The sequence below is a fragment of the Myxocyprinus asiaticus genome, chromosome 2 (genome assembly GCF_019703515.2).
Source record: "Myxocyprinus asiaticus isolate MX2 ecotype Aquarium Trade chromosome 2, UBuf_Myxa_2, whole genome shotgun sequence".
Taxonomy (NCBI): domain Eukaryota; kingdom Metazoa; phylum Chordata; class Actinopteri; order Cypriniformes; family Catostomidae; genus Myxocyprinus; species Myxocyprinus asiaticus.
The window spans coordinates 4,198,544-4,225,861 of NC_059345.1; the positions used below are offsets into that span (position 1 = coordinate 4,198,544).

At 36.2% G+C, this 27,318-nt stretch overlaps 1 protein-coding gene and 1 pseudogene across 5 annotated transcripts in view; both read right to left on the reverse strand.

The window, feature by feature from the left end:
* The window catches only part of LOC127455043 (phosphatidate phosphatase LPIN2-like), a 36,163-nt gene extending 15,223 nt beyond the window's left edge, over positions 1-20,940 (reverse strand). The window contains exons 1-6 of one of the 5 annotated variants that reach the window (XM_051722614.1): positions 20,779-20,940; positions 8,590-8,790; positions 5,525-5,620; positions 3,479-3,690; positions 3,239-3,328; positions 1,830-1,953 (exon numbers count right to left, since the gene is read on the reverse strand). In XM_051722614.1, the coding sequence (XP_051578574.1) occupies positions 1,830-1,953; positions 3,239-3,328; positions 3,479-3,690; positions 5,525-5,620; positions 8,590-8,781 (714 nt within the window). In that variant the 5' untranslated portion in view covers positions 8,782-8,790; positions 20,779-20,940. Of the gene's footprint in view, positions 1-1,829; positions 1,954-3,238; positions 3,329-3,478; positions 3,691-5,524; positions 5,621-8,589; positions 8,791-14,438; positions 14,573-19,454; positions 20,233-20,778 lie in introns of those variants that run through there. The other 4 variants (XM_051722601.1, XM_051722609.1, XM_051722626.1 and 1 more) reach the window with 4 other exon arrangements.
* Positions 20,941-23,809: 2,869 nt separating this feature from the next.
* Positions 23,810-27,318, reverse strand: part of LOC127455036 (M-protein, striated muscle-like) — an 86,003-nt pseudogene continuing 82,494 nt past the window's right edge.

The window sequence follows — 27,318 nt, forward strand, 5'->3', positions numbered from 1 at the left end:
AGGCATTTACAGTTTTAAAGGAATAGTTCACTCTATTGTGTCTCTTCACCGCTCACAACACGACACATTTTAATGTTTTGAATTGATGCAAGCACAAATGAGATTTGAGAGCTAATTTTTCAACAAAAAATAACTCAAATTTCCATCTTTTCTTGATGAAAGTAAATCAAATGTTGTTTTTTTTTGGAGTGTTTTTTTCCTTTAATGGTTTGTAGCAACTTGGTGTATCAACCTCCTGAGGCTGAAGCATGACTGCTGTGTGCATTTTCCATTCCCCTTTATGATCTGTAACAAGTATCCCCTATGAAACATGCAAATAATAATAATAATAATAATAATTTTTAGACCAAACAGTTTTCCTAAAAATTAATTAATTCTGATTCAAAGTAATATCCAGGATCATCCAATCACTGCCAACCATGTTAAAATAGAATTATACATTATAAATTCTGAATCTATGTACTGATTATCATTGTCTTAATCTGCCAAACATGTTGAGTGATCCAAACATCATCTGCAGCCTGAAACTGAACTTTTGACCTGATATTAGGAGTGAATGCACTTAGCTGTAAAGGAAAGCTATACAATGCTCCCTTGCTCCCTAATTATGGGATGACTTCCAGTGTGCTGTCTGTCTGCACTGGTCTCAGAACAGTTTGAAATGCACCTTATTTTCATCCTAGTTCTGTATAAAGCCTCTGAAAGCAACATTCTCCAGCTTTTGGATGAACCCATTGATTCTCAATGTGGTAATGAACAGTTAATATAGGATATTTTAAAGAAAATGAGCCTATAGTCCACATACGTGGTCACTGTGTTTAACAGCATGGCGTTTCGCGTTAAAGCGAAATGGCATATTGAATGAAACTAGAGACTCTACTCTTTTGACACAACAGGTTTTGATGTAAAAACTTAATGAGATTTTTAGCCTATGTAGTTTTGTTGCGTTTCTCCCAAAAACAAACTCCGCTGTGATCGGCGCCATGTTGTTTTGTTGACTCGGTGCATCAAATGTTTAACCCTTTAATGACAGCCTAAGAGTCTCCTGAACAGAGATCATTTGGTTTAAATGAAATTATGCATAGCCTATAGCGAAGCCAAAACGTAATGTCCAGGCATGTGTCTCAGGAGGTTAATATACTGTAAAGGTCAATGACTTGATGCAGTTTTTTTGGTCTGGATCTATTAAAAATACAAATCACAACAAACAATTGGTTGATTACACCTCAACTATGATGAACATGTTTTCATTTTCTGAGTAAATGCTTAAAGAATTTCAAAACATGGTGTAAATGTCTGGAGACTGTAAATAAATAAATAAATAAATAAAAGTCTCATTAAAAGCTGAAATTATTGAGAGGAGAAATGTTGGCATAAGTAGTTTGGAAAAATATTTTATAATAATTCATAAAAAAAATTAAAAAAGCAGTGTGTTAATTTTTTTTTTTGGTAAATATTATTATTTGAAAAAAATATATAATATTCAGTATATTATTATATGTATTATTGATAAAAAAAACTTTAATGTGACAAGGAAATATTTTTCCTTGAAATATTGTTTTCCTTGAAAAAAATATATATATACTGTATATATATATATATATATATATATATATATATATATATATATATATATACAGTATATATATATATATTTTTTTTTTTTACTTTTTTGAAATTAATTATTAAGCTGTGTAAACACGTGTATTTCTGTGAACTTGACACATGAGTTTTTAACAGTTTTATTAAAAAATGGTTTTGAACCTGCATCACATATATTTATTGAAATGCTGTTTTTGGGTACCATACAGTGGCACTAAAGTCCATACCTTAGTAGATTCAGGCAGCTCACCCCACGTCCACTGCATATGGGAGTGATCTTCACAAGATCTTTCTGATGATTTCATCATCAATTCTGAATCACTTTTAGGAGAGCTGGGCTCTGACACACTCCTGTAAAAGGGCCACATGATGTGTTTATATGGGTCAATGATGTCACTTCTTTTTTTTGTTCAGATCTAAAATGCAATTCATACAGACAATGACTTAAATAAACCCTTTTTTTATGAACATGTTGTCAGTTTGCATCAAGTAAAAAACATTTAGGTGGTTTGTTAATAATAAAATTGAAAATAATAAATCAATTATTTGTAAATACATGTCAAAAAATGTATTAAAGCTGAAGTGTGTCATTTCTGAGGTACTAGCATCACTGAATGGAATAAAAAAAATAGTATTGTTTTCAAACAGCCTTCTGAAATCAACCCTGTCTTCTATTGATCAAACAAACAGATAGTCCCGCCCCCAACTCACGCCATTGGTTGAGTCAATGTAGTTACGTCAGGCTGGATGGGCCACTCAAACAAACAAAGGAATTTTTATAGTGCTACAGAGACAAAGTATTTACAGTTTTCCAGAAAATTGACCAACAAATGTCTTAATTATTGTTTTTAAAGTATTTTAACGCAGAAAAAGTTGCACACATTTCTATGCCCAGCCTGGAGTACTCGGAAATCAAACAGAAACATAGAGGAGGCTACAGGCAGCAGTCACACCATGTCCTAAACTGACAGCAAATGACACATGATAAAAGGTATATTTTCTATGGTAATCAGAGTTTTTATCCTAACCAGCAGTGACAAGCGGCAGTAAATTGTATCGATCGCTTGTTTTCTATTTTCGGCATCACGTGGGTAACTGTACACTGTGAACTGGCACCAGTCCAAAAACTTTCACAAAAATAAGGCTGGGCATAGAAATGCATCAATTCTTCCACTACAAACTCTTCAGACATGTTTAGTTTGTTCGGTTCTCTGTTTTGTGTGCAGCTGTGTTGTGTTCTGTTGTCACTATTGCTGTGGAGGACCTGTTTTTAGATAAACATACCAATGACACGAGGGGGCAGTGTAGACTGTTGCTCTGGTGCCCTATCATGAATGTGCACAGTAGATCAAAGGTCAGTAAAAAGATTGACTAAATAATACATTAGATTTCAGTTTGTTTCTCACCAATACTTATCAGACGCTTTCATAACAGTCTCATGGAATAATTTATTAGATTTCTGAATTATACTTTTGTGTCCTTTTGAAACTTGAAGATGTGGTCACCATAAACTGCCATTGTATGACATCATTTTTACAATTTCTCCCTTTGTGTTAAGAAAAAGAGTGGGGTTCAGATCTAGTCTGACATGACACTCTACGTGTGTGTGTGTGTGTGTGTGTGTGTGTACCTATACCTGTCTGTTGGCCAGTCTCCATCAGAGAGAGTATAACTGTCTAACAGTCTATGAGTCTGTCTGACTTCACTGGGTGAAAATGATGGCACCCTGAAAGCCACAAACACATATTACTAATGTTCCTGGAATCACTTTAATACTGGGCGTGTCTAGCCCAAACAAATCTAGAGAATGTGTGAGAGAGGGTGAATGAGTGCACTTGTGCTCAGTTAATATCACATGTAGAAAATAAGTAATTACTGATTTGCTCCATGAGTGTTCTGCTCTTCTTTCCTCTGTTCAGTAGTTCTGTGTTTTCTTTTCCTCTTCTTTTTCTTTTTCACCACACCGCTCTCCTCCTCTGTGACTCCGACCTCTAAACCTGAACCAATCACAGCAGACTCCTGCCCCCAGAACACTGGATCAGAGTCTGTCGGTATTGGTGATGTCACCAGGTGGGCAGGGATTGTTTCCTGTACAATTAACCGCTTTTTAAAATCACACAGTTTTGACATTGTACTTTTGAAACGGTGAGTATTTTTTGTGATTTACATTTTTTATTGATTCACACATCAAACAAAGAAAAGCAAAACATATATACACAGAATCAACATTTAACCCCCACTACCACCCCTCCCCCTCCCAATCCCCAACCCCACCCCTAGCCCACCTTTGTCAATCGGCCTATGAAACTTACTGAAATGTAATCTGGGACGTTTACCATTCCAAATGAAGGACTTCGCTATGCTATCAAATTGCTTGTAATAAGAGAGGGGGACATCTACACAGAGAGACTGTAGCAAGTAGTTTAATTTTGGAATACAACTCATTTTAATAACATTAACCTTCCCAATCATAGATAAAAGTAATGAAGCCCTTTTATTAAAGGGTCAAAATTAACTCTAACTAAATCATACAAATTTGCTGGGAATAAAATACCCAAATACATAATGCCCTGTTTGGGCCACTGGAAGGCACCCAGCTGAAAAGCCGTTACTGGGCAGTATGCTGTCAGAGCCAAAGCTTCGGATTTAGACCAATTAACTCTGTATCCCAAGAACTTAGAAAAGGAATAATAATTCTGTGGAGGCAAGGCATAGATCTAATGGGGTCGAAGACGAATAATAAAATGTAATCTGCGTAAAGCAAAAGCTTATGCGCCATACCTCCTGCCACCACCCCTGGAAAATCATCCTCCTTTCTTATCGCAGCTGCTAATGGTTCCAGGGCAAGACAGAACAATAATGGGGAAAGAGGGCAACCCTGCCAGGTGCCCCTATCCAGAGTAAAATAATCTGAAATGAATCCATACGTTTGTACCATCGCTACCGGGTGTCTATAAAGTAACTTAATCCAACCAATAAAAGTATTCCCGAACCCGTACATTTCCAAAATCTTTAAAAGATAATCCCATTCTACCATATCAAACGCCTTTTCGGCATCAAGTGAGATGGCAGCGGACATGACATTGATGAAACACCTAATGTTATCAGAAGAGCTACGGCCCCGAATAAACCCCACCTGATCTATATGTGTAAGAGATGTCATAACTTTACTTAATCGGTTAGCCAAAATTTTTGACAATATTTTAATGTCTAGCTGGATCAGAGAAATTGGACGGAAACTCTTACACTCGCTTGGATATTTGTCCTTTTTAAGAATCAGACTGATCCGGGCTTGCGTCATGGTTGGAGAAGGCTTTCCATTCTTTAATGATTCCGTATAAACTTCTAGCAAAAGTGGAGCCAGTTTTGTAGCATAAGATCTAAAAAGGCCTTAATTACCTCGCCAAGCTCCTCCAAGTTTATCTCAGAATCAGTTTAGGAAAGTGGAATATTCTCAATTTGACCGGGAACATCAGTGCAAAAGCGACCTTCCGTTAATGTAAGAGTTTCTTGCTTTCTTGCAGAGCTCGCCGTTCACGTGTCCGAACCTCGCATGGCGTCACGTCACTAATCGAAACGGTGAGTATTATAACGTTTACAGATTGGCCCCATTCATTTCCATTGTAAGTGCCTCACTGGAACACAGATTTTTGCTTTTTTAAAGAAAAAATTATTTTAGTGGTAATTATTATCATGCCACAAATGCTGTCGATTGAGCTTAACTTGTATTGAACCCGGAATATTCCTTTAAAGGTTTTAATCTTTTGAATGTCCAATTATTTACTGTATGCTGAGGACCTTGTGGGTTTATCAGCAACAACTTATTAGTGTGAAAAAAGGCTGTTAATGCGATATATGAAATCTAGCATACTACACTTGTGAAATAAGAATGTATTAATGCACTGATATAAATAAAACTCACACTGGCCTGTTGAGTCTCCTCAACAAAGAATGCTTCTCCATTGTCTCCAAGCTTCATTTGAAGATCCACAGGTGAACCATTGACCTCTATGTCAATCTGTAATATCAATGAATATTGAATTACCTCCAAAACTCAATGACTGTTTAAACCGGAATAAAAATCTCTCCTGGTTACCTTTGGTTTTACTTGCATAGTTTCCTTTTCCCCATTTGCAATCTTTTATGGTTCAGTGGTACACTAAAGGTAAACAGTGTCTGTCTAACAGATTACCGTGTAGTTAAAATTAAGTGTTATTGCACTCAGCAATTACACACAAATGGTGTACAAATATTTGTTGTCCTTTTTATGACCAAACTAATGAATCTAACTAACAACATAATGACTAACTAAACTCGGTACAGTTATTGCACTGTCAAAATAAAATAAAATAACAATGAACAGCTTGAAAAAAATGAAAATTCTGTCATTACTAACTCAACCTCATGTAGTTCCAAACTCATATACTGTTATTTATTGTTTGGAAGAATCTTCTCCCAGCTCTTTTCCATACAACAACAGTTCATAGTGACCACATCTGTAAAAGCACTATCTTGAGCGCACAAAGCTCAGCGCACAAAGCTCAGCGCACAAAGCTCAGTGCTATGCGCAACGATCATGCACTATGTCTTATCCATTTTCCATGAGAGCGCTAATTCTAAGTGCTAATATTTGTTCAAGTGCAAAGTTCAAGTGGGCACAGGTGGAAGCGCAGGTGGGTGTCATTTGTCTACTGAGGCGGAACACTGTGTTCTCCCATAGACGGGCAGAAGTTTGTTATGGACCATGCACGACACGGATGGGTTAAGATGTTGCGCACCGTCTCCAGGATGCGAGTGGGGTCTGAGTTTTCTAATTTTTCTTCTGGCCCCTGCTAAAGAATGAAAATGCAAAGTCATATTCATGTATAATGATTCCCAGCTTGAATATCTGGCAACCACACCGGCACACATTAACAATCAGCACGCTGTCAGCTGTGCACTAGTGTCCTCAAATATAAAATTCACGTGCATGATGTTTTACCACGATAAGCATTTGGTGAGTCACATCCACATTAGAAACTTGCCAAATAAAGAACTGTTGAGAAATAGCAGCTATTAATGACAATAATACTATGAATAGGTAAAATATGGGAGAAAGTAATGCAAAGACTGAAAGAGGGAAAAGGACTTGTAGTTGATCAGAGTCCAAACAATGACAGAAAAGCCTTGTGTAAATAACTACCGTGAAATGTGTGGTTTATAGACATATGGGAGGCTAGTTCAGTGTGACACATAGTGTAACATACAGTTAAGTGATTCACAAAAAATATAAAACAATAAAAAACAAACAAGGGATGAGTAAAAGAATCAAAAGCACCCACAAATAAATGTATTGGCAATAAAAGACAGAGAGAGAGAAAATAAATATAATAAATAGGACTTAATATGGAAATATGCAAGCAAGCCTAGTTAAAATCATTAATATACTATATTTCTGCACATGGCATCCAGTTATCATCTCGAAAATAAATATGGTTTATTTGCATTTCAGATCTATTTTTGTCTCATAAATGTATTATTCTTTGTCAGTCCAATCAAAAAATGGTTTAAGAAAAATATTAAAACGTTGTTAAAATACTCAAATATTGTAGCTGACCACAAACTGCCTTCTGTTTGTCTTCTGCCTTCCATAAAAACAAAACAAAAAAACATTAGTGTCCAACTCCACATCTAATATAAAGAGTGATTATTTTTTTCACTGCAAAAGGGGCCGGTGGAAGAAGTTGGAGAGAGTTAAATGTTTTTACCACTTCGTTATTTTTATTAGATTTTCGTTTTGTTTGAAGTGTAATTTGAATGTAGAAAAAAAACAAAAAGCAAATTGGTGAAATTGAAGTGCGTGCCGATACACTGACTGTTAGTACTAGCCGTGATTTGTGTGTCAGTAGATGAAAATGATTAATGAAATATATGGGAACCGCATTTTCCATGCGTATAAAAGGAGCGTGACACTGTCATAAAAATATGTCTGAATTCAAAAAGGATGCAGTTAATGCACAAAAGAACGTTAAGTCCATATTTCTATTCTTCTAATTCATTGCATACAGTTCATTTACTCTACCAACTTCTTATGATGTCTTTGTTTATATCGTTGGTCCTTAACAGGGAATAGACTATAAAATAGGACGCAAACAGTGAAATAACTGGAGAAGAACCTCAGAATTAAATTGCACTTGACCCATCCCATTAGCGCATTGCGCGAGCAATTTCGCCAACTTGTGCCTAGACTCAGCGTAGCTTGCACGAAAATACCAAAACTTCACGGCCATGCCCATTGACTTTGCACTTATGACTAAAAGCATAGTACTAGTGCTAGCGCTCTTAAAATAGGGCCCTATGTAAGAACAATGGTAGTCCATACGGCCATGCGCTGTATTTTCCATACAAGTCTCCTGAAGTCCTACGATAGTTTTGTGTAAGGAACAGACTGGAATTTAGGATGTTATTCACTGAAAATCCCTCCCTTCACTGCAGCTCCCAAATGAAACAAGACACCTATGGCCCATGTTGGACGTCAACGACATCTTTAATAAACGCTATTGACATCAAACCTGATGAGACACGTCTAATGGTGGCATCTATGATTTGAGAGCTGCATTGGAGGGGAAGATTTTCAGTTAATTATGACTTACATTCCAGACTGTTCCACACACAAAGCTATCGTTTGACTTCAGAAGACTGCTTCAATGGTTCTTTTCTGTCAATTTTTGGAGCTTGACAGCCTTTAATTGTATGGCAACACATACAGATAAAAGTAAGGACAGTGCAAATGTTCTGCAAAACATCTCTATTTGTGTTTCACAGGTAGTAAAACAGGTTTGGAATGCCATAAGGTTGAGTAAAGGATGACAGTATTTTCATTTGTGGATGAACTATCCTTTTAAAGACCACTTTAGAGCGATATTTTACAACAGAAAGGACAATCCTATGATGCATACAGCAATTTTTCCAAACACACAAATGCACATGAATTAAATAGGTGCACACCACTTTCTCTCTGGAATGCAGGACCCCCAGTTTGCCGAATCGGACGTGGAAGGGAGAGCACTGAAAGCTGCCATCAGTCTGCTGAATCACCACCACATCAATACAGCCGGAGAGAGTGGCCTGATTCAGACCTTTATAAAGCTCTTTCACAGTCACCAACACCTGCCCCGCCAACTGACCCACATAATTCATCCTGCCCACCTGAGAGACAGATAAAAGAGACAGCGTTACACAGACGTGCTTTTACCCAAGTCATTTTCTATAAGTGGGGCTACAGTATCCAAATCCCATATTGTGATCTCAAAGGTGGATGGATGATCTCTTCATAATACATAAATGCTCATATTTTCCTTTCTTTGTCTTCTCTTGGTTTTCACACAGGCATTTATGGTATTATGTTAAAATTTCATGTCTGTTTAAATTGGATGTCAACTTAAACGTGAGATCAGTTGCTCTCTCTCTCTCTCTCTCTCTCTAACACACCCTTTTATCTATGTCTCTCGCTCACAAATACACACACAGGTACAAAGAGTAAACACATTAATATAACACATCTATAGTAGATCTTATATTCATACCTTTGATTATTGTGGATGTGCTGATTTCATAATTCCATCAGTATGATGGCTGAAACTCGCTGTATATGTGTTTTTACAATACTGAGAATGTCGTGTGTAAAAGCCGCTGTAACCAAGCCTCTACTGAACCGTATTTGTTAGTAAAATCTGCACCTGCACACTGAAAACGAGAATAATAGTGACCTAGTGAGTATGTTAATATGGAAGTCTCAACAGAGCTGCACGAAACAAGTAATTATGAATATGTCAGATATTTTAATGTTTTTATTGATTGGTTTCTGTTCATAAAATAAAATCACAGACTCAGCATGTGTGCTTATGGGCTCAGTCAGCACAACTGCGTTATCTAAAAATAATGAAACTTCTAAATTGCACATAAATAAAATATAAAAATATATTATAAAATATGAAACAAATACTTAATAAACTTTAATAAATTAAATTATATTTACTTTAAAAAACCTAATACTTACAATTAACATATCATTTCACTTAAAATAAATCAAATATATAATATAATCTCTTTTTCCCCCAAACATATTTCCACTGTTCAACACTTTTGTCAATGAAATTTGGTATGATAGCACTACTTGTATTGTTTGCTCCTTTTGAATTAATAATTTCTGCTTAAATTACTCTCACTTGCAAATCACTTTGGATAAAAGTGTCTTTAATAATGTAAATGTTAAAGCCATGACTGATGCATTTATATGTGCAATATGTTCCCACAAAAAAGTCTGCAAATAACAGGCAGATCCACTTAACTTTCTATAAAAATAAATAAATAAATAAATAAATAAATAAATAAACATGCACACAACGATAAGTAAATAAATGGATTGAATATTGTGCTTTCAGTAATCTGGGGTTGAGAGCCATTCTCCAGGGACATAACAGATTTTTCAGGCCTTTAAATCACATTTTAAATCTACATTTCCAAGTTTTTCCAGATTTTTTATGACCTTGGGAACATAGTTGGAATTAGTTTAAAATTTGATGCCAGTGGCTAATTGATTAGCTATCAATACATGTTAGGCATCAAACTTCTTCTTCTTATTTTTTTATTTTTTATTGTATTTTTTTGTAATTAAATCCAGCAAACATTTGAAGTATTTTGAATAAAGAAAAAGTACAGAAAAGTACGGAAGTATATGTGTGTTTAATGGACTTTGGTCTCTCACAGAAACTCTTTATGGGGAAAACACACATTTACTGGGCTTAAAGGAATATTCCAGGTTCAATACAAGTTCAGCTCAATCAACAGCATTTGTGGCATAATATTGATTACCACTAAAATTAATTTCGACTCGTCCCTCCTTTTCTTTAAAAAAAAGCACAAATCTGTGTTACAGTGTGGCACTTACAATGGAAGTGAATGGGGGACAATCTGTAAACGTTAAAATACTCACTGTTTGAAAAGTATAGACACAAGATGTAAACATTATGTGTGTTTAGATGATTTCAGTGTGATAAAATCACTTACTAACCTTTTTTGTGTAAAGTTATAGCCAATTTTACAACTTCATTGCCATGATGATGTAATGTCAACAAACCCTAAAACGACTGTAAAAATGCAGATTTAAACAACTTTACGGCTCAAATACAGAAGTAATTTAAGTGCTTTTATAAAATTACGAGCTTCACATTTCTGTCTTTAAACTCTCCAAAAATGGACCCCATTCACTTCAATTGTAAATGTATGTAACGAATGCTGGAACTGCTGGCAATGACTATGACGAAGATGACGTGAAGATGAAGATGAAGAACCCAAGTGCAGTTTATTTACAAACGTGAACCAGTAACCCTAACTACAAAACAAAACATGGACTACGGCTTGACTACGGCTTGACTACGGCTTGACTACGGCTTGACTACGGCTTGACTACGGCTTGACTACGGCTTGACTACGGCGTACCAAACACATACCATCACAGTCAATACTTGACAACCAGACAATGCAAACATGAGGGCTTAAATACAAGACATAGGAGAACATAAACCAATGAACAAACAGAACTCATAACAAGCTAATTAAACAATAACCCAATGAAAACATGACACAAGAACATGGAGGGAAAACAGAAATCACACGACAAGGGAAACAGGAACACATGACATGAACCAGGAACTAGAATTTCAAAATAAAAGACATGAATCAACACAATACACATGACAATGTATCACTGTAACCTCGATTTTTGCTTTTTTTAAAGAAAAGGAGGGACGAGTTGAAATATTATTATTATTTGTTTTTGTAGTAATCAACATTATGCCACAAATGCTGTCGATTGAGCTTAACTTGTACTGAACCCAGAATATTCCTTTAACAATACCCAATATTATTGAGAATTTAACAAAATTCTACAAAATTCACAATCACGCCCAATACATTGAATGTGTATCTCTAACAAAACAACATCATCTTGGTTATTGTCAGCTATCTCCAAAAAGTCAAAAAGTTCAGACAAGACTATGCAGCTACTGCGTGCAAGAACTCAAAGTTTGACAAATATCAACATACAGTATGACACAAAACAATGACTCATCAAAGTCCATGATGACCTAAGCATGATCTCTACATTTGTTTCTTTGTTTTTGCTGTTTCATTCTCTGATATTTGTTTTTGTTGTTTCGTTAACCTTTGACCTCTCAGTAGAAAAAGCCAGCAAGAATGAAAATGGGTTTATAACTTTAAGCTCTGAGGATGTTTTTAAAGATTTCCTGTTTAAGTGGCATATCCAACATTAAAGGCTGATAACTTGACAAAAAAAAAAAAAAAAAAAAAACAAGGAGGGTCAAGTGTTTGGTATCATTTTAAAGAAATATTGTAAATTTTTTAATTATATAGATTATGATAAATGCTGAGACCCTGAGCCTAAAAAAAACTGCTGAAAAATCACAAAGGAACTTAATAAAAAAAAATTACTTTTTTCTCTTATTTTCTGATTTGACATTATATACCTCAAGGTGTAAATAAGGTAGCTCAGAAAAACTGCTTTTGTTTTGTTCCCAATCCTGTCAGCTGTCGCTGAGAAAGATTTTGTGTTGATATGACAAAGCAATCAAAAGTTATAGCATTACAAAAATCATTTATTATGGTGTCCAAAAACTTCAAACAAATAAGAATTGTACACAAGAACTAATTACACATGCAATCACAACAATGACTTTAGGTTTGCATAGCATGGAGACATGATTTTAGTAATGAGATTTCACAGAATGAGTTTCATTCTGTGTCATTTGAGTCATCATTGAATCTGTGTCATGTACTTGTTGCCATCTCCAGTCACCGATCTCATGTCTCTCTGCCCAAATATGGATGACTTTTTGCACCGATCTGAATCCAATCCGATTGGTTAAGCGTTCCATGATGCTACATAATTTCCAATGATGTCATCTGATCAAGGAAAGCTAACATGTTTTCAGGAAGATTGCAAGATGCCAGATGCTGTGTGCACTGTGCACATTGTGCTTCGTGTGGAACATCTAATGATCTATACATCCGATTACTTTGTGTGTGGGCTCGTTTGAAAGATAATCACCTCCTCTAAGTAATGATATGTGATATTTTATGTTATGTTTATTTTTTGTGAAGTTATAAATGAAAACGTAGCATATAAGCAACACCTGTTTACATGTAACATGTATTTTGAAGACATATACTTAGCTATTACTCGTTATATTTTTGTCTGTAAGTAAAACGAATCAGCTGGTTGTATTCTTCTCTTTGAGAGCTTTCCAACAACATGACACATGGCTATTTGATCAGTTTGATGTTTTTATTGTTTTTTACTCTAGTTTTAAAACGATACCAATTTTGTGCTGGTCAAGACTGTAGTTATTAATATTTTGATAATTACTGTTTTCTCATGGGCACATTTACACACATGCATTCTTATGTATTTGACATATATAGTATGTGAACACACCCATTTTATGATTCATATACATAGATCACAAATATCCATTGATTAAATAAATGTTGATGAAGGACCAAACCATTATAATGCCTGCCAAATAACACTCAGAATCATGGCTGGTAGAGAGTCTGATTCAGTCATCTCATCATTTAAAGCAGAAACTGACATGTACACCACCTCAAAATAATGAACATGCAGGAAACAGTACAATGCCTTGTCACCACAAACCACATCCTCAGACGATCTCTCATACCTTTAGAAAACATAACGGCCAGGATCTTATAGACTGACTTGTACAACAAGAAAACTTTCATCTAGCCTCTAGTTCTCTACCTCTACAAAAAAGGAAAAAAAAATGTACTGTGGCGTTATCATGGCACAGTGATGGTAATAACATTGCACTTTGATATAGGCTGTACTATAGTGCTGTATAATTTGCCATGAAACCATGTCCAATACACCATGATCATACCATGGTACTTTTTTTAAGACTACTATTGGCTATGGTGGTCAGGTGAGCGGTCAGGACACACTTTCTCTTGCCCTTGTTGTTGTTTTAGCAGGTCAGGTGAATGTTAAGCCCTGGTGGATTACCCTGTAATCCCTTAGTGGATAAACAGACTCATTTTGCATGTGTCTCACGCAGCCCTATTATGTATATTTAAGGCAGTAAAGAGCACTAGCATTCGAGATATACTGTACAATCCCTTTGAGAGTTAAATAAGAGTAGAGCAACACCGGTAGTCTAAAGTTTACACTAGATTTACTCATTTGTATTTAGATGCATTTGTGTTGTCTCTTCAAATACAATTTAGAAAGACTGTATGTAACAAAAATGTATCTAAAATGGTTTGCAACTCTGTCTGTTTAAATTGACATGGCGTACAGAAACAATACTTGACAATTTTATACATTTTATTCAAACTGACCATGATATTCATAGTTTACACCATAACAGTTACACTGTTATAAATGAAAACATCCGGTGTCTTATGGATCTGTATCTGATCTGACCCAGAAATCACTTTAATTTGTGTTAATTCATTTAGTCAGGTTGATTCAGTCAAATTAAATAAAATGTTTGACTACCAATATTCTTGAAAACCAGTTACCACATGAGGTTTTAGGTTACTTGACAAAACATGTCTTGCAGTGTACTGCGGTCGTTGTTACTACAATAACAACTTGATATTAGCTGTCATCAAATAAAAACTACAGAAAGAATGTGGAAGCTTGGAGAAGAGTTTAAAGTTATTAATTATGGTTTTAAAGTAGTAACAATAACTATACTTCTAGATGTATTCTGGCATAGACTACAGTATATTATCAGATTTTGTAAAGTGTTGCTCACCTGTGTGGTTGATATTAGGGCTCATATGTAGATGATCTGTGTATAATGCACCTGTCTCTACGGCTAGATGCTTAGCTGTCTAATTCATTCATCTGCTCTGTGAACGATCACTCACACACACACCCACTCACACTCGAGTCATTTCTACTGTAAAGCATGTGACTAAATCTGAAAGCACATGACTTTAAGAACAGCAGTCAGCACTTCATTATCAGAATGATTATCTCAAAGAGTATTAGAGGATTAATATGACAGATACAGAGAGTGACTTACAGCAGTGAACTGACTTTTGATAAAATTATGTTCATATGCCAATATACAGTACGTCACACACACACAAACACACACACACACACACACACACACACACACACACACACACACACACACACACACACACACACACACACATCCATAACAATAGTTTCTGCCCAAAGTCAGTAGTTTTGTTACTACAATACAATTTTGGTAACTTATATGCCAGTTTTAAAGGTTTTGAGATTTTACTTCCCAGGCTCTGTAAACTAGAGGTAGACCGATATATCGGTTTTCCCGATTAATCGGTGCCGATAGTTGCTTTTTACAACTATCGGTTATCTGCAAAAATCTATGGTGATAGTTGCTGATAGTTTTTTTTATTATTATTTCTATGTGTTCCTCTGAACATGACATTTTTGAAATCAAAGCGAGGGCATACACAGAAAAATGTGACTATATGGAAACGTCCCTCGTCAGCACATACATCATGTCTCCAACTTCATATCTTGTGAATAATAGTATATTGGCTATAAAAAGCCTAATTTGGTAAACATTAAATATAGAGCATTGTAACAGAGCCAAGTTTTTGTCATTTCAAAATAAGAGTCCCAGGTGTTTTTCAGACTTGTCTAGTGTAAAAGTCCCACGTTATTATTTTATTTTTTTCTGATTATTATTGGGATTTTGGTCAAACAAAAAAAAATCTATTGTTGTGATGTTAATCATTTTGGACTCTGGCCTCTTTGTTTGTGCCAATTAAGATAAAATTGTAACATTCTATGAATCGATTTTAAAAACTACCAGCCGATTAATCATTATCAGCCCTTTCCACCACCTTAGTTATTGGTTTCATCAAAATCCATTACACTGTGTAACAAATTGTATTTTTATTTATTTATTTTCCTGGGTAGTAAGTGGTATTTCCTTATTGCTTATGCCTCAAAAGTATAGAAAATGGCTATTATTCCCCACAAACTTTCCTTTTGTGACCAGGACAGTGATAATTTGGAATGTACCTATTTCCAATGAGAAAACGGGCGAATTTGTGTCTTTTCGTTCACATAAAGTCAGAAACAAACAACATATGAATCCAAATTAACATGTATTTATACTAAAGTAATACAAAAATGACTACAAAAGATTTAGAAGTGAGTAGTTTTTCGAGATTTACAATTATACTCAAAATCACTTTCACGAATCAGCTCCCAAATGTAGTCTCCCATCATGTTCTCGTTATACTGTCCTTGGTAGTGGCGTTCAAAGTCCAGTGTATCCTGATGGAAGCGCTCGTCTCGCTCCACCGTGTACGCTCCCATGTTCTCCTTGAATTTATCAAGATGAGCATTGTGTTACATAGTGTTATTGGTCGACCTCTACTGTAAACCAGGGACTTAAAACAGTTCAAGGAACGAAAACGAAAACCGAAAACAAACTATTTGTTTCGCAGAACGCAACAAGAACAAAGTCCCTTTCAATTGTTCCGGAGTGAAAACATTCTTTTTAAATGCAAGTCTTCACTGAACTACTGCTAGAGTATGATGCATTAAAGTTGAAGTATGTATTTTCTGCACCACTAGCGCCACCAAACAGAAGTGCAAAAATAAACTTTCTTTTCAGAACAGCCGTTGGTCAAACAAAGAAATAGTCTTGCCCCCAACTAACCCAACGTGACTCTACCCACCCTAGCAACCGGGCCAGTTGGTTGCTTAGGAAGCCTGACTGGACTATGAATGGCTTATCAATAGTTGTCTCCGCATATTAGGCTGGGATAGGAGAAAGTATTTTATTCAGTATTTTATTGATTTTCAGATGTATATTTTAAATATTCTGATATCTTTGCTGATAATTCCCCCACATGAGAAAAAAAAATTTGTTAACTTCGCTTATTGTGGTTTAGGCCCTTATTTTGAGTGTGTTTTTCCAGACCAGGTCGCTTGTTTCTCTTACGAAATCTGGCAACACTGCAACTGCTATATCACATACCCTTAACACAGAGTACTGTCCTTTTATTTCGTTCTAACCAGTTACTAATTGGAAAGGAGGCTGCCGAATGCTGGAACCAGAATGAAAAAACTGTTTTTGCTCAGAACAAACTGCAATGAAAATCATTTCATTATAATCCCTGCGTGTAAACAGATGGGTAAAATGACTGGCTCCAGCTCTGAGATGTAAGGTGGGCCATAGGACCCACCAGGTGGGCCGAACAGTTGGAGGGGTGGATGTAGGTGTAGTTCTCAAGGTGGGCCAAGTTCATGATCGGGTGGGCCAGGCCCCCCTGTGGAGCTGGGCCTGGTACCAAGCCTTCCTTGAAACACAACATGCTAGCTAAAGCAGGTGCAATATACAGAAGAATACACTCCAAATTTACAACAAAAACAACCCAAAGTAAAATTTTAAAGGTGCTGTAAACAATGTTTATGAAATGACATGCAGGAAATGTCCCTACTCCCTGTCAGATGAAGTAGGTGCCATTAAACATATGTCTCTGTGACAGCGGGAAACAAATTGCAAGCGGGCCGCGAACAGATTCTGCCAACCAACAGAGGGCTTTTTGAGGTGCTTTCGGTCTGTCAGTCATTCTATGCGTTCACAGGGCAGCCCATATATGGGTAGCATGAAGCGGAGAGCACCAGTTTGACAGTTGTCAGTTTGTCGTGTGAAAACGCTATTTTGCTAACGTTGCTTTTAACAACTTTTTGGGTTTGCGGACATCAAATTGCATGTTTACGTTATTAATTTTTTTACCTGTGACATTAAGATGCTCCGCCCCATCTCTGAAAAAGGAAGCGTGGGGGCGTGTCTATAATTTACTGCACCTTTAACTACTAAAATATTACAAACACGATTCAAATCCCTGAACCTAAGTTCTATAACATGAATACATACAACTACAGTGTCCCCAAAAAGTATATGGACACTTAAGAAACACTTAAAAAGGTAAGAATGTAGTTGCATTAGATTATAAAATAAAGTGGTATTTATTTTAAGGACAGCACATGCACGTTTTGATATTTTGATATCTTATGAAAGTGTGGCTTAAATGTCCAATACATTTTGGTGTCACTGTATGTCCTCAAGCATTTCTAAATATCTTTATTTTTCAAACTCTCTAATTCCTCATTTGCAGTTTCAGGAAATGTAGATTTCTCTGGGTTCTGGTTTCTGTTCCGGATCTGACGAAGATGTGACAGTGGGCATGGATTCTGGTGTAGAAATCATCATAGCAACAGTAGCTTTAACTTCCTCTACCTCAGCAGGTAGATTCAGACTTACAGAGTCTATATGAAACAAGGCTTGTAAATCACATCTGCTTCAGCAAATACTCACTTTACACACAATATCACACTCTATGAACATTCTCTTGTTTGTTTGGATACAGTAAATGTGCAGAGATGTTTAGGGTGACCAGAGGACCAGGTCATAAACAGTACGTGGCCTTATCGGTAGTGCACATACTCTGACGGGTGACCTGAGTTTGAAACCAGTCTGGTGTGATTTAAGTTCTTGCTTTTTTTTTTTATTCACAACAGTTTGCAACAGAGAGGAAACTGAAGAAACATTGTCTAAATATTGAAAATGGCTTGGATGCATCTGGGGTGTGTTTCCCAAAAGCATCGTTAGCCAACTATGGTCGCAAGTTCCATCGTTACCAACATAGTTCAACAATTTGGTGTTTCCTGAAACCGTAGTTCCAACGAACATTCGCTAACAGCATCGCAAAGTAACTGCAGCTCTTTACCTGTGGTTAGAAGCATAGTTTGTTATTAGTTTGCTGTGTGGACATCATTTAACATCGCTTCTATATCTTTCATTCTATCAAGACTCTGATCATGTTTACATGCATTTAAGAAAACGATTTATTCCGGGGTTTCACAGAAAGCGTCGTTCTGAAAGGTCATGTAAACGCGAGTGCAGCCGTTTAAGGGATTAAAGAGAAAGCGCTTTATCACACGCTGTTTCTGTCGGCGAACACGGCTTTTATATGTTTATGTTAATGCATAAGTGTGGCGTTAATATGTTTTTGAAGAGTGTGCATGTGCATATACTGAAGCACGTCAGGGGAACACTGATGTAAAGTCTGATGTAAAGGGAAACCCCGTTGTTGTAAAGCAATGCATTTGTCGCATTACAAAGTCCATGCTGCTTTTGTGTCTTAAGCAGCTTTCTTGCATTAAACAGCTTTCTGGTGTATGTGTAAATAATTTATTATAATTTAATATTTGTGGAAGTTATTACTCCACCCTCTGAGTAACATCATTAGCGACCAATGTGGTTAAAACGGTGGATGTGCGACATAGTTACTACGGTTTTGGGAAAAAGTCGTGACTAGCTACTTAATTTTTTACAATGATGCACCGTACTATGGTGGTTACACAGTGAGTTATGTTGTTGTATGGGAAACACACCCCGATCTGTGGACACACTACAACGAGTCGAACCTAAACTTGAACTATAATTTTGATACTGAAATCCATCATAAGGCAACTGTTTTGCTGACTTGAAGTCAACTGGTTTGTCAAGATAATTGTTTTTATAAGCTATTATATAGTATAGTTTAAATTACTTGGTCAGATAGTGGCTATTTGTATTTATAGCAATCCAACTTGAGCTGAGACTATTTATCGGGACAAATGGCGCCCTGACTGTAACTCCACTGTTAGTAGACATGGTGCGTAAAATTGTGACCGTCCTGATTTTATCAGGATATCTGGTCATAAATGTACATATATGTCTGTGAATTTCTGCATCTTTCCTTACTTTCCTGCTTTGTTGTCTTCCTTTTATCATCCGTTGTCTCATTTTTGGATTTCTCACTAGGTGTGGGAGTGGAGGGCTGAGGAGTGGGTGTAGTTGGAATTGTATCTGGGGTTAGATTTACGGGTGTCAGGGTAACTGGGGTTGGATTTTGGGGTATTGGGGTCATTGAAGTTGGTGTTGAAGGAGTTGAGATTGATGAAGTTGGGGTAACTGGGGATGAAGGAGTTGGAGTAAGTGGGATTGATGGAGTTGGGGTTACTGGTGTTTGATTTTTGGGGGTCGGGGTAGCTGATTTTGGTGTTGGTGGAGTGGAGGTTGCAGGGGTTGGTTTCGCTGAACGACAGGCGGATACAGGAGTTGAAGGTCCAACAATCACGTTCCCATCCGCATCAGCGAGGTATGAAATCACACCAAAATCACCCATGCTTTCTGTCACTTTCAACTGGTAAGGGCAAGAGGCACAGATTACACAGACACTTATCCAGTTGTCAAATTAACCTTGATTCTTTCTGTATTTGTAGCTAGATCTTTACTACCCACTAAGTTTGACACTTATAATATGATATGAATTCATCATGTATTCTTCAACATGTCCACAGACGTGCGCTTACTTGAAACAATTGATAACATTTGTGCAAAACTAAACATACTTGTGTGTATGTTTGAAAATGTGTCAATCACACTTCAGAATTGTATCCATTGTTGTCTAAATAATATGTTAATATGTAATACTGAGTAAAGGGCAGCAATAATTAACTAAGGCCAAAATATACTCTACGCAAGTTCGATTTCACGCATCATTGCGTTTTGAAAATTTGTCAGAGCGCACTTCATAACCCAATGCAAGTAAGTGTTGCATTCTCAGCGTTGCCACACGGGCGCTATAGCGAGCTTAGTGTGAACTGTCTGCTTCTACAGTGAGTTTTCTCTTTCAAGTTAACTTCAGTCATGGCTGAGCAACAGTTTGAAGAGAATATTGCTGAGCAAGTAAGTTAAAGCTAAGTCTTTCTAGCAAATCAGTCCACTGGCGGCTATCTTTGAAACGCTCTCGGGAAACTATTTCCAGTCATGAAAGTGCAGCACCTATCGACTTCAACGGGCTAGATCGAATCTCCAAAATGGTTGGTCAAGATTATGATCAAAGAACATATTACAAATCAGCAGAAAATCTGACAACACTGATATCATAAATTGTGCTTCTTTACCTGAGATTACGCTAAAAAAACACACACAATTTTCCCTGCTTGTATAGATAATGCACAAGCACATTCTCAAGCTGATTGACAGGTGATGTCAGTATCTAAAAGGTGATTGGCTTTTTTACCTGTAAGGCGGGACTTCCTTTCTACATCCGTTGACCACTGGGTCTTCCAATTTCTCCCATTAATTTAATAGAAGTGGTCCGTCTCTGCTAAATAGTCTCTGGTTAAAGTCAATATATTCATAGCAACTTACCAGAATAATAACACATCCAGTTTAATAATACAGATGTTTGAAGGTAATTATATCACCCCCTTGAGTACTGAGGTTTATTACCACCAAAGTAACGCAAGAATGCACATTACACATCTTCAACCACAATGTGGTGGCCAAGCGATCACATCTGCATTCACGTACCTGCATAGTTCTTATTCATGGTAGCACCATCTTTAGCATAGAATAGACCTACAGCTCTTCAATGGCATGCAAGGTATAAAGCTGTAAAAAGCTCCTAGATCACATCAAATTTTCCACAACTCATGTTGTCTGGAGTTTTTTGTCTACTGAATGTTCTTGAAAAGATGATTTTTCAATGTTTTGTCTGCGGAACGATCCAAAAACACTTTAAACTGCAGTACAACCCATTGAAGAGATTGTACATCTATCCCTCACAGCTTTGTTGTCATTCCTGTCAAAGATGGTGCTGCTGTGAACAAGGTCTATAGAGTATGTTTCGGCCTTTAAAGTGTGAAGATCATTTGCATTATGAATCGTAATATGAATCACTCTCTTACCAACTTTCTTTCCAAATGTTCATGACTTTGACACATTTTGGCCTATACATTCAATATTATACTAAAGCGCCAATCTATATTTTAAATACTTCAGATGAAATCAGATATCACAACATTATAAAGGTCAGTAGAAAATGAAAAAATACAATTGAGTACTTATGAGACCAGGCATAGGTGACTATACTATTTGATTAAAATCCACACACACACACACACACATTTATATACACTGGTGGCCGAAAGTTTGGAGTAATGTACAGATTTTGCTGTTTCGGAAGGAAATTGGTACTTTAATTCACCAAAGTGGCATTCAACTGATCACAAAGTATAGTCAGGACATTACTGATGTAAAGGACAGCACCATCACTATTTGAAAAAAGTCATTTTTGATCAAATCTAGACAGCAGTCATCACTCCAACAACTTATCCTTGAGTAATCATGCTAAATTGCTAATTTGGTACTAGAAAATCACTTGCCATTATATCAAACACAGTTGAAAGATATTTGGTTCATTAAATGAAGCTTAACATTGTCTTTGTGTTTGTTTTTGCCACAGTATGCAATAGACTGGTGTGTTTTAAGATCAATATTAGGTCAAAAATAGCAAAAAAGAAACAGCTTTCTCTAGAAACTCATCAGTTAATCATTGTTTTGAGGAATGAAGGCTATACAATGCTTGAAATTGCCAAAAAAACTGAAGATTTCATACAAAGGTGTACACTACAGTCTTCAAAGACAAAGGACAACTGGCTCTAACAAGGACAGAAAGAGATGTGGAAGGTCAGATGTACAACTAAACAAGAGGATAAGTACATCAGAGTCTCTAGTTTGAGAAATAGACCCCTCACATGTCCTCAGCTGACAGCTTCATTGAATTCTACCCGCTCAACACCAGTTTCATGTACAACAGTAAAGAGAAGACTCAGGGGTGCAGGCCTTATGGGAAGAATTGCAAAGAAAAAGCCACTTTTGAAACAGAAACACAAAAAGAAAAGGTTAGAGTGGGCAAAGAAACACCGACATTGGACAACAGATAATTGGAAAAGAGTGTTATGGATCTTAACCCCATTGAGCTTTTGTGGGATCAGCTAGACTGTAAGGTGCGTGAGAAGTGCCCGACAAGACAGCCACATCTATGACAAGTGCTACAGGAAGTGTGGGGTGAAATGTCACCTGAGTATCTGGACAAACTGACAGCTAGAATGCCAAAGACCTGCAAAGCTGTCATTGCTGCATGTGGAGGATTTTTTGATGAAAACTCTTTGAAGTAGTTTAAGAACTTCTGAAAAAATGTTTCAAATTATAATAGTCATTTTTCATGTTATTGATGTCCTGACTATACATTGTGATCAGTTGAATGCCACTTTGGTGAATAAAAGTACCAAAAATACCAATTTCTTTCCATAAGAGCAAAATCTGTACATTATTCCAAACTTTGGCCACCAGTGTGTATATTTATATATATATATTCCCCCAGTTAGACAGATGCACATCATTGTAATATTTGCAGATATTACCACCGATATATCATGCATCCCTACTTACAGTGTATGACATTCTAATAGAGATTAAAAGATTTCTATTAAATGTAGAATGGCTATCTATCAAATGCTTTAGGCCACAAACATGCAAATACATTTTTGGTTTCCTTACATATATCTAAAATATGCGGTACTTAAGAGAGTGGTAAGAGAGCATTTTAAAAGTCTAAGGCTACATCCACAGGAATACATTTTTGTTTGAAAACGCAACTGAAATTTTTTTTGCTAGGTTTATACCTCTCATTTACACTGGAACAGCATTTTCCTCCAGTGTAAATAAAGACTTTTGAAAACTAAGAGTTTTTAAGAGAAAGATAGCAAAATCAATGTGTTTTCAACCAAAAACGTATTCGTGAGGGCGTGGCATTAGTTCTCAATAAAAAAATAAAAAATAATATATATATATATATATATATATATATATATATATTGAATATATAAAAAGTGCATCTGTTTTTTTGTATATAACACCTATCATTTACACCATGGCTGTCTTTGTACACAATTATAGTTTCTTGTAAATGACATTTTGATTTATAAAGACATGTTAAAGTCTCTTAATTCTGAACATTTCAATAGGGTTATAAAAACGACAAAATTTGTGAATTCTGTTTTTGTGATTGTAAGTTAGCTGTGAAGTTGAGGGTAAAGTCAGTGACGGTGTTCAGGCTGGTCCAGGTGTTCAGGCGAGGGGAAAGCATCATCAGTCTCAGGTTCGGGATTCAGGACAGAGGGATATGTGAAAGGACAGTGTAGAAGCAAGAAAAACATGAAAAAGGAAAGTAGACCACAACAACACAAACTGGAATCACACAGAGGGAGAGGTGAGGGAACATGTGCTCCATTTATTGGAAATAACAGATGATGTCATAAAACAGGACAGGAAGTGAAGTAATAACTGCATCGAGATGTGATGACAAAAAAAAAAAAAAAGAAAGTCCTTGATACAGTTATAAATGTGCAGCGATTTATTAGGAACGTGTAGCATCACATATCAGTGGTTCTAAACTGGGGGGTCACGACACAAAAATGGGCTGCAGTCTGTTCTTATAGGATCACAGACAGCAGGGAAAAACAATGCTAAATGCAAATAATAAAGTGCAATTAGCCTATATAATCATGCATAGTTAGAATAGCTAAATAAATGTGCTTCTCAACACTTCCCATATCTTTTGGGAACACATGTCAATGGACACATGTCAATGACTTTGTGTCCAATCAAACTCTACAATATTTTAGCGCAGTTTTATGTCAGTTGGTAGAAACTTGCCAAATTAGACATATGCCAACATGGAAGGGTTGGGTGACATGCCCTCATCCTCAAAAACCATGAACAAAACTATGCAAGATTAAAGAAAATGTGACCCAGACCACATTAAATATGGGTTATGTTTGGTACTTTGTTGGGTCGCCACATGATGTCCAATTTTAAATCTGAGTACTGAGGCAAAACCAGTTGAGAACCACTGTCATAGACAAATTTGGGGGACAACAAACAAAAAGTTTCCTTTACAATAATGATTATAATATTGACAATTTGTTGTAAAAGTAGCAGGGAACTTAAACGTACTTTTCTAAACCGAATAATGTTAAACGATATGGAAATAGAACATCCATTTTTCCCCCAATTCAAAATGGGCAAACTTTCATGCACAACACAGTGCATTTGTTTCTTCATTAAACCTATAACACAAGTAAAGCCACTTACAATACAACCTGTAGTTTAAACTACAATCACTCTCTACTCTGGGGTTTAAACAATTCTGCTAACACCATGAAGAATTGTTGGCAAAATAATCAAGTAACTAATGTAACTCGAGTACTTCTTTAAAGCAATGTTCAGCTCGATTGACAACATATGTGGCATAATGTTGATTACCACAGAAATGTTTTTTGACTCATTTATTTTTTAAATAAACAGTTACAGTAAGTCACTTACAATGGAAGTAAATGGGGCTAGTCCAGAAACATTAAAATACACACCATTTCAAAAGTATAGACACTGGATATAAATATTATCCTCGTGCGACCCCGCGTCCACATGCGTGAATGTTGTATTTTGCCCTCGCTATACACAATGCAGAATTTACATTAATTTAAACTGACTGAATACGGTTCACAAGACTCTAGACTGTCATTTAAGTGTTAAACTTCTGGTGCACCAAGTCATATGACACAACAATATGATGTTGATTTCAGTGAAGCACTTCTATGGGCACAGAGCCAACAAAAGTGCCTCTGGTAAGAAATCTCTTTACGTTTTTTCATTGAAACCTGTTTGGGTGTAAAGAGTAGCGTCTCTAATTTCGTTTGATATGCCGCTTTAAAAAATTAATTCATTTTTTGCGTGTCAGCACGCTGATAAACATGATGTCCACATATGTGGATTTTGGGACATTATTCCCTCAAAAGTTGGAAAAACATGTTAGTTATTTTGAATAACTTTAAACATGAACAAATATGTGGGTCAATTCGATTTATTTTAATATACATTTTGTTATGTTTTATTTAGTTATCACTGTCCAATACGATTCTATTCATTAACATGAGTAAATGCATTTCTATATATTCACTGTGCATTATCACATTGAGAATCAATGGGTTCATCCAAAAGCTGAACAATGTTGCTTTCAGAGACATTGTATGGAGTTAGGATGAAAAGTTGCATTTCGAGCTGTTCTGAGACCAGTGCTGACACACAGCACACTGGAGGTTAAGTCATTCTCTAAATAGGGAGCAAGGGAGCATCCTATAACTCTCTATGCAGCTAAGTGCATTCAGTCCTAAAATCTGACCAAAAGTTCAGTTTCAGGCTGCAGATGATGTTTGAACCACTCAACATGTTTGACAGACATGTGACCATGATAATCAGTACATAGATTCAGAATTTATATGTATCATTTTATTTTAACATGGCTGGCAGTGATTGGATGATGCTGGACATTACTTTGAATCAGAATTAATAATGTTAATTTCTGATGTAATGTCTGTAACATCTCAAAAACATGAATAACCAACACTCCTGGAAACATCATAAAAAAATGTGTTAAACAAAATCTGACTTTCTATAGCTTAGTATTCTTAAAAATTTCTCATCATATGTGGACATCAATATTTAGGAAAACTATTTTCTCTAGAAATGTTTTTTTTTTTTTTTTTTACTTATTAGATGCTTCTAGTTAAAAATCAAAAAGGGAAATGAGAAATGCACACAACAGTCAAGCTCGGTTCTCAGGAGGTTAAAAATTGCTTGTAGGGTTTACTGCTGTTATGTTGTCATGGCAACATAGTTGAAAGTTAAGCAAGTGATTTTATGACATATATAATGTTTACATCTTGTGGCTGTACTTTTGAAACAGCACGTTTTTAAATGTTTATGAACTGGCCCCATTCACTTCCATTGTAAGTATCTTACAGTAACCACATTTGTTTTAGATAAATGAGGAACGAGTAATTATTAACATTATGCCACAAGTGACATTCCTTTCAAACTTGAGTATTACTTTAAATCTATACAGAAAATAATTTTATAAATAACATGTTGTTTCTGATTTTAGGGCAACTCTTTTTGACATTGCTGATTGTGGATTAAACCTTGGACCAACACTTTTCATATTTCATCTGCAACCAAGATATTAGCACCATTTTGTTACTCTCCACCAAAAATATACCTTCAGATATTTAATGTAGATGAATACAGGGGCTTTACTGTCAACACCACATTTATCTAAATCTTCCAAAATTCACTTTTTGATTAGTTTCTTTTTTTTTTTTTTTTTCAGATACATGACTTATTTATTATAATGTTTGATATCATTTTTTCTTGCCGGGCTCCTCATTGGGGATGAAGACACTTACAGTGAAATCGCCGCTCTCCGTACCGTACTTGTTCTTCACCAGTATGCTGTACTTGCCCGAGTCGGCTGTGTTGACGCTAGTGATGGTGAAACTTGCGAACTTGCCCGACTCAAACTTGAGTATGTAGTGATCATCTGAAACCATCTCGCGCTCGTTCTTCAGCCAGGTGACCTCTGGCACAGGGTCACCCCAGATACTGCATGTCAGGTTCAAAGACTGTTAGAGAAAAGGAAACAAATGGTAATATATTGAAAATTACGGGGTAAATTAGGGTAAATTTGCCTGTTGTAAAACCACTTCAAATCAAGGATTTCACTATCATAAAAGTTCTGTAAGGCTGTATGGAGAATCGTGTACACTACCTTGCCCTCTTGAATAGTCACAACATCAGGCAGGCCACCTGCCACACGGGCACGATCTGAGAAAAATAGAGTAATCAGGAATATTACAAATTTTCAACTGTCAGCAAA